Source organism: Limulus polyphemus, unplaced genomic scaffold, assembly GCF_000517525.1.
Source record: "Limulus polyphemus unplaced genomic scaffold, Limulus_polyphemus-2.1.2 Scaffold5189, whole genome shotgun sequence".
NCBI lineage: Eukaryota > Metazoa > Arthropoda > Merostomata > Xiphosura > Limulidae > Limulus > Limulus polyphemus.
The window spans coordinates 13,585-23,070 of record NW_013670799.1 but is presented as its reverse complement, the minus strand read 5'-3'; the positions used below and the strand labels follow the sequence as shown (position 1 = coordinate 23,070).

Genomic DNA, 9,486 nt, shown 5'->3' with positions numbered 1-9,486 from the left:
GGGTGCGTCTTATATTCCGAAAAATACTGTAACAATGATAAAATATATGTCATTTAAGGAAAATATGTAACAGCAATAAAATATACATTGCTTGAGGAAAAGACAAACAGCAATAAAATAATGTCATTTAAGGAAAAGATGTAACAGCCAGAAAATATACATCTTACGAGAAAAAGATGCAATAGTAGTTAAAAGATAAACGAACACTGATAATTTCTACAGAAATATCATTCATTATGTCTAGAAGAAAAGATTTTAGCAAAGAAAATGGCAACTAGTTAATATTTTGGACCATATCTGTTTTTTTGTAAAGGTTTGTATGGCAATATAATCAACTTTCAGTGAACATATATTACTTATAAGTCGGTATAATTTAGCTAGACTTTAACACTGCACCTAGAGAAGATTAAAGAATAAAACAGTTTTTACCTTGAGTCCCTTGGCTCTATTAATGGCTCTTAGTGGTCTTAACACTCTCAGGACACGAAGAATTTTGACAACAGATATAGCTTCATTGCTGAAAAATGGCAATTGTAAAAGTTATGTTCTAGATTCAAATATAATATTTATAATACGTGCGTGATGTTTCAATATAGTTTAGTGATTAAGTATCATCTTGAAAACAGATTAACTAAGTTAACTGCAGTGTTCCAAATCAGGAAAAGAAATGGTTACATTGGTACAAAACTACAAACTATTTCTATGTAACATGTATGATTATTTTAATGTAGTGATAAATACAAGTAGAAAGTAGAATTTTACACCTCTAGTTCTTTCTATAATATATATATAAAGATACTAATATAACAAGTACAATTGGAATATGCCCTAAAGGAAAACATCACTGAAGCCTCTTCAGACATACGTCTTGATTCATAAGCTAATTCAAACATTAAATATAACAAGTATGATCACTAAGTTTGACAAAAATAAAAGGAAGGAAATAAAAGATTTTGGTTTTCATATAACAACATATAAAATAATAGAGTTTAAATTTTAAAAAAACATATATAATTAACAGTTTTGAAATACACTCTGGCACGTGTCCATGAATGAAGGATTAATTTAAAAAAACATCAGTGATATTCTGTGCAAATATCAGGTGTGAGTTACTAAAAACCTTTCTGTTTGAAGAGGGGTAATTCTGCTGAAGGTGGGGTCTTTCACCCTTACATGTGGGTGCCCACAAGAAGGGGTATTCTACCCATTATATTTCACGAAAAATTGCATGTATTATTATATAAACTTAACATCATAGTTAAACTAAGTATTTTTAGTTATTCTTATTAAAATTGTAAATTTGCGTTTGTGTTTAAGCACACATAATACATATTCTTTTAGTCCGTTGACTTGCACTGTAAAAGCTGATCCCCTACATACATGTTTTGCCCCCTTGAAAATATTTTGGTGGGCTTCTGTGCTGCTACATGTGATCACTCTTTACTCATTCTTCTTTGGAAAACTTAATAAAATCTCATTAAACATTTGAGGAAGAGTTTATTAATAAAGTCGTCATACACCTTTCCACTTAGAAATAAGTCCATAATCTAAATGTGTACAAAGTTTAGAAAAACTTTTTATAAACTGCAGGAGTTAAATACATACTGTACACACGTTTAACACTTTGTGCAGAAAAAAAAAAACTTGATTTCTATCTCTTAAATTAACATAATTTAACCACATTTATATATATATATATATATATATATATATATACACACACACACATGATGTCAGTAAAACATGTAGGTTCAAGAAGTCTTGATACAAGATCATATAAACACTATAACACTTCAAAAGTGCTCGTGTTTTTATCATCTTATATACACATACGTGCATACAAAATTTCTTATTTCACATTGCAAATTAGATTTCTAAAGCTGCAGTACAATGTCTTGACAAATGAACGTGAGCATTGTTTTACTTTCTCACTACAACCATCTATATATATTGCAGATACTTACTCAAAAGCGAAAGATATGAGGGACACGGAAACAACCAGGACATCTAAGAGATTGAATGCACTCCGACAAAACGAGCCTTTGTGAAGAATAACACCATATGTAATAGCCTGAGAACATCAACACAAGTAATTAGAAACATAAACACAAGGAATCACAATTCATGAACCTCCATCAGGGGGGGGGGGGCAGGTCTGAAAATAATTACTCTGTTCTAGTTAAATATGACTGAATGTCTAACTTCAAAAACAATATCTCGCACATCTGGTGTGTTCGGAAAATTTGTTTATAATATATTGAAGGAAAAACAATAGAAGGCATTTCATTTTAATCTAAAGTATGTTGAAGGCATTTCATTTTAATCTAAAGTATGTTGAAGGCATTTCATTTGAATCTAAAGTATGTTGAAGGCATTTCATTTTAATCTAAAGTATGTTCAAGGCATTTCATTTTAATCTAAAGTATGTTGAATCAATGCTACCAGTTCCATCTGTATGCTGGGGTCTTGTGCAAAATGGACTAACTGTAGTAAATCAGGAATTTTAACATTCGTTTTTCATGATAAATTTTTTCTCACTTTTTTTCTTTATACATCAAAGTCTAAGTCCATGAAGCTTATATGTATATGTAATTCATAACCCTCAAATTGGTCCAACGGTGGGACAGCAGTAAGTCTTAGGGCTTACAATGCTAAAATCAGGGGTTAAATTCCCCTCGGTAGGCACAGCAGATAGCCCGGTGTGGCTTTGTTAAAACAAAACACACACACACTCCTCAAAGTGTTTAACTAAATTAAATCAAAAAAGTTTTATTTTAAGTAGAAAGAATGCAACAGATTTGATATGGTTTGCAAAATTTTGGTAATTCCTATCCTGTCAATATTGGTTAATTCCATTGTGCAGCAAAATTTGACAAGTCACTACACACTTTTGGTTGTTACCTTTTTAAGAAAAAGTTGATCTCGTGAGTAGCATTTCTGCATCTATAGTGCATTCAGAGAGATAAGAATATACTGTTGTCCTCATAATTATATAGACTTTTATTGAATGTCACATTATGTTTGTTAGTTTCATTATGAATTAAGTAATTCAACAAATTAAAAAATTACTATATAGAGTCACCAAAATTAGAAAAATATTTCTTAGCTTCAAAACTTTAAAAGTTTGTGTTACAATCAACGGTCTTATATCGCATGATTCAAATTAACTAAACATATAATGGAAACTTGAAAATAAAAAATTTTTGAATGCAGATGAAACAATTATTCACAGCTTAAAAATTATTGGCTCAAAGTTTTGTTAGTCACTCACTAAGGTGATAATGTAACTCATTAGTTTCAGCTTCACACTCTTGATACAAAATTCAACGAGATTTATACAATGTTTATACAAGATTTATACAATGTTTGTACAATGTTTATACCAGATTTATACAATGTTTATACAATGTTTGTACAATGTTTATACAAGAGTTATACAATGTTTGTACAATGTTTATACAATATTTGTACAATGTTTATACAATATTTGTACAAGATTTATACAATGTTTATACAAGATTTATACAATGTTTATACAATGTTTGTACAGTGTTTGTACAATGTTTATACAAGAGTTATACAATGTTTGTACAAGATTTATACAATGTTTGTACAATGTTTATACAATGTGTGTACAATGTTCGTACAATGTCGCAAAAAGTTCCTGTTTTTCTTTTCCAAAATGTTAAAATACTAATCTCATAAACTCCTATTTTTGGTTAGACATACAATAGTTACTTTTAATACAAACAAGTTTCAGCATTTTATCAAGATGTTTCTTGCAATAATGTACATGGAGATCATCAGAGATCAGTCTTCATTTAGAGAACGTTTAAGTTTTTTCATTTATGTCATCTATTGTCCGACAACAGGATGCAACCCCGTATTAACAGGCCTATAAAATTAGGTTTTTTTTACAAAATGTCTCAAATACCATTAACTTTCCGTTTTGAAATAACCCTGTTTCTAAATCATGATTTTGCAAATATAAACCAAAGATAGGTCATCACATTTTTAGATGTGTTATATACAGGTCAGAATATGAATATTTAATAATTAGTCATTGGAAGAAAGAAACTTATAAATAGAGAGCATAACTTACTTAAAAACTTTGTCACATAAGATTGAGCAAAAATCGTTTAAAGATACTAATGAACACGACACACACAATTAATCTTTTCGGTAATTTTCACTGCATTTTGTAACATCCAAATAAATACAACAAATATTCTGTTAATGCACGGTGGTTTTAACTTCACATCTCCTTGTACTTGCGTGGCTGAAATATTAACGTACTATATCGTCTTATTTAATTTTTTAACCAATAAAAATTCATGAATGCAACCCACTTTCTTCATATTATCATCTATTGTGGTTTTAGCTCATAAGGTTTGTAAAAAAAATTAATACTTTGGAAATGTGAACAATAATTTTAATTACAGTTTTCGATTGATGGAAATGTCAGAATGAAATGCAACGCAAATGCAAAATTAAGTAATACTGACAGACATAGAATAATCATTAACTGAAGATGTGAAAAATAAAGTTACTGATTTGACACAGTAGTTCTTGTTAACCGTACTTCATCACATGAAGTTACAAAGAAAAGTACTTACCTTTAACGTGATTTCAATTGTAAAGACAGTGGTGAAAAAGTAATCAAAGTATTTGAGAACCTAGAAAATAGAAAAATAACACAAACTTTATAAACTTAAACACAAGAAAAAGATGAATTAAAAATTGCAACTAAAATAGACGATTCAAATGTCATTAACAAATTACTGTTCCATTTTGAAGACGATCCACTGCTCGAGTATGATCTTTTGATTCCATGTGTCTGATATAAGTCATTAATTTACCAGCAAACTAAAAGTGCATAACACCTAATGCTGTAGACATTATTAAACTGTATGTCTCAACACTTTTGTAATATGAGTAACTAACGTTGATGAATTCTATAACTATACTACATATATGTAAGAATGAAAATATTTGGTATGTGAAATTCTACTACACTACAGATAAACATACACAGACAACCATATATACACACACACACACACAGACAACCATATACATACATACACAGACAACTGTATACATACATACACAGACAACCGTATACACACACACACAGACAACCGTATACATACACAGACAACCGTATACACACACACACACACACACAGACAACTGTATACACACACACAACCGTATACATACACAGACAACCGTAAACACACACACACACACAGACAACCATATACATACATACACAGACAACTGTATACACACACAACCGTATATATACATACACAGACAACCATATATATACACAGACAACCATATAAGTACATACACAGACAACAGTATACATACACACACAACAGTATACATACACAGACAACCATATACATACACAGACAACAGTATACATCCACAGACAACCATATAAATACATACAGACACAGACAACCGTATGCATACACAGACAACAGTATACATACACAGACAACCATATAAATACATACATACACAGACAACCATATAAATACAAACATACACAGACAACCATATAAATACATACATACACAGACAACCGTATACATACACAGACAACAGAATACATACACAGACAACCATATAAATACATACATACACAGACAACCGTATGCATACACAGACAACAGTATACATACACAGACAACCATATACATACACAGACAACCGTATACATACATACACAGACAACCATATAAATACATACATACACAGACAACCGTATACATACACAGACATCCGTATACATACAGTTTCTATTGAAATCTAGCTTTTGAAGAAATGTGCTTCTTCTACGTAAACTCTTTCATCCTTAAGGAAACTGTAGAAAACTATTAACACTGTGTTGGTACTTACAGTAATAACTGTTAACACAGTGTATTTAATTACTGTAACAACTGTTAAAATTGTGTACATACTTACTGTTACAACTGACTGTGTAGGTACTTAGTGTAACAACTGTTAAAACTTTGTAGATACTTAGTGTAACAACTGTTAAAACTGTGTAGGTACTTACTGTAACGACTGTTAATATTGTGTAGATACTTACTGCTCCAACTGTTAACACTTTGTAAGTACTTACAGTAATAGCTGTTAATACCATGTAGGTGCTTACTGTTACGAATGTTAACACTGTGCAGGTACTTACAGTAACAGTTGTTATTAATGTGTAAATACTTACAATAATGGTTATTGTGATTACTTAGGTACATGTATTTATGGTAACAGCAGTTGTACTTGCACGGCATATTGTGTTAATGCTCTGTTATAAATGGAGTTTCTTTTAATGTGTAGCATCTATACTGCTACAAGCTGAAACGTTCAAACTTCGAGGTACAGAATGACATGAAGAGATTTTATAGAGAGATGAAGCTAAGAAAAAAAAATGCAAGTGACATTTGCTGAGGACTACGCAAAGCAATAAATTCCAGGTTTCATTCGCTTAAACAACTTGTTAACATTTACAAAAGACAACAGATGCTACCAAGAAAACGAAAAAAAAAGAGGACACTTTAATTTCTGTGAAAATCTTGAAAATATATACTCACTTTATTTCTTTCTGAATTTGCATTAAGAGGATCTTCTGCTGCTAACATGGTGCTACTGACGAGAATACAAACAAGAACAAGGTTGCCGAAGATTGAGTGGTTTATAATACGATGGCAAAAGACACGGATTCTGTAGAATAATAACTTAAATCAATCACCTGTTGAAGTATAATCGATGCTTTTCATGTATGTTTTAACTTAAGAATATAATAAGCAATTAATTAATATTAACTTCCAATCAGATCAAGCTACCAACTTACAGTGAAACTAAAATTCAACCTGGTAATGACTATAGAGAATTAAATATATTCTTTTTACGTCCCTATTTACAAAGATTGTAATGCATATTTTCATAAGGTGGGTACTCTCACTGTTCATGATATTTTTAAACATAATCCCAATAATATTTCACAAAGTTTGGCCAGCTTAAGAGACTTAGGTTAGCCCTAAATACATATGTTCAACTGAAAATGCAAAATAATTTCTATACTAAAAGTAAAGAGTAACAAAATGAAATATATTAAGCATTCTAATCAACACTGTATATTAAAGTAATAATGAGGAAATAAAAGAGTGTAGTTTACCTATGGGACATGTACAAAAAACTAGCTGTTTGCTTCGATATTGTCATATAAATATTTAATGTTAATGTGTAAAAAAGAAATCTAAATTTCCAAAACTTTAGAGAATAGTTCCATCTTTATTCAAAGTTAATTTGGGGTCTATAAAATTTGATTAAATATTGGAACAAAAGCTTATAGAAAATAATTGTTCTATATATTCTATTATGAGACCTAGCTCGCACTAAAACAAACAAACAAAAGCAAAACATACACCTAAAATATTAAAAAAATTTGATAACAAAATATCTAACTTCAATATCAAACTGTATTTAAAAGCTATTCATAATTATATGTTTACCACTTACATATTTGTATGAGAGAAGACAAAGAAAGATGAGGCCTTAGGAATGGGGTGAATTTTTGTGGGGATAGTAAGCTCAGAAGCACGTCGAGGGCGAGCTCCAGTAGATATTACAACTGATTCTAAATCTTTTTCTTTCTCTTCAACTTCTTCTTCATCTTCTTCTTCCTCTTCATCTTCTTCTTCCTCATCATATTCTTCATCTTCATCATCATCATCTGAGAGTCCAAAACACAGTTTTAAAACAGTTGTATTTTGGTGGTTAAAAGTTACAGTGATTTTCATTGATTGATATAATTTTGCTGTAGTTACAGTTCTGTTTAATTTTTTTATAATGACTGAATACTGAATTGGTTTGGTTTGAATTTTGTGCAAAGCTACACGAGGGCTATCTGTGCTAGCCATTCCTAATTTAGCAGTGATAGACTAGACGGAAGGCAACAAGTCATCACCACCCACTGCCAACTCTTGGTCCACTCTTTTACCAATGAATAGTGGGATTGATCATTACATTATAACAACCCCACAGCTGAAAGAGTGCACATTTTTGGTGATGGGGATTCGAACCCACTATCCTCAGGTTGCAAGTTGAGCACCTTAACTATCAGGCCATGCTAGGCCCAGACTGAACTACCAGGCCATGCTATGCCCAGACTGAATATTGAAAACTTACCTCCTTCTACTGTCTTTTCCTCATCTTCCTCTGCAGAAGTATCATCCACTTTTATATGAACCTAAATCAAAAAGTAGAAAATACTGCATTAAGTTCTAAAAAAGATTATACAAACAAATTAATATCTGAACTTGGAGTTCTTAAGACAGTCTTTAGCCAAAAAGAAAAAAATAATTAGACTCCAATCACAACTTTAAGCTGTTGGGACGAAAAAAAAAAAACAGCTTATACAGTGATTTATGTAATGGCAGTGGAAAGAAATCTCATCAGGCAGCCTCAAAACGACATTAAACATATAATTGTATCCATTTACTAGCTGCAATAAAAGTAGTACCAATTATGGAAATGATGGGAAAAACTCGCCTAAGATAGCTCGGTCATGTGGAAAAAGAGGACTATGTTGGTAGAAGTGTAATAAATGTAACAGTGGAAGGAAAAAGGACAAGAAAAAGACTGAAGAAAAGGTGGATGGATATAGTGAGAGAAGACATGAGAAAATGCAGTGTGAATGTACTTTTGATAAAGAATAAGGTCAAGGACTAGAAAAAAGCGGGTCCTAAACAATTAGGACAAATGCTAAGGAGAAGACTAACTGTGATAAAAAGAAAAAAGTATAAATTTCAATATCTACATTATTTTTTTACAATCTTAAAACTAAGTAAACTGGTGTGACATAAATTCTAAATCTAGTAAAATGTTTTGTACTTTAGAATGCTTACTTTAAAAAAATTCAGGTCAATCAAATTCATACCAAAAGTACGCAAGGGTTAAAACCTGAATGAACATTAGATTTACAGACGATTCTTTTAGAATGAGAAATAAATATATAAAGATGATAAATACTGCAGAAACCAAACTTACAGGCTTGTGAAGCACGTCCATAGAACTGAAACAAAGAACGTGTAAGGCGATTCAAGTAAATGTGTTATATGTTTTACAATAAGTCACATTCATACTAAATTAAAGCAATATGAAAGCAAATATGCACTACTGGCACTTGTGTTTAAAATATTTTATATTATAATAAATGATTAAAAACAACGTTTTATATTTGCACAATAAAAACTTCATTGAAGCCGTACGGCTTCCACTTTGAAATATCGCTTTCAAGTACAGGTTTCGACATGATCTACGTCATCCGCAGGAGTAGCTTACAAGACCAGTAATACGATAAGGGGGAAAGTATAAAATAGTCTTGTAAGTTACTCCTGAGGATGACGTAGATCACGTCGAAACACGTACTTGTAAAGCGATATTTTAAAGTGGAAGCCGTACGGCTTC

At 31.1% G+C, this 9,486-nt stretch overlaps 1 protein-coding gene across 1 annotated transcript in view; it reads right to left on the bottom strand.

Moving 5' to 3' along the window:
• LOC106472247 (muscle calcium channel subunit alpha-1-like) overlaps positions 1 to 9,486 on the bottom strand; it is a 58,717-nt gene that overhangs the window by 36,523 nt on the left and 12,708 nt on the right. Inside the window, exons 10-16 of the mRNA XM_022400846.1 lie at positions 9,067 to 9,091; positions 8,206 to 8,266; positions 7,537 to 7,750; positions 6,609 to 6,738; positions 4,617 to 4,676; positions 1,965 to 2,071; positions 430 to 517 (exon numbers count right to left, since the gene is read on the bottom strand). Of these exons, the coding sequence (XP_022256554.1) occupies positions 430 to 517; positions 1,965 to 2,071; positions 4,617 to 4,676; positions 6,609 to 6,738; positions 7,537 to 7,750; positions 8,206 to 8,266; positions 9,067 to 9,091 (685 nt within the window). The remainder of the gene's footprint in view (positions 1 to 429; positions 518 to 1,964; positions 2,072 to 4,616; positions 4,677 to 6,608; positions 6,739 to 7,536; positions 7,751 to 8,205; positions 8,267 to 9,066; positions 9,092 to 9,486) is intronic.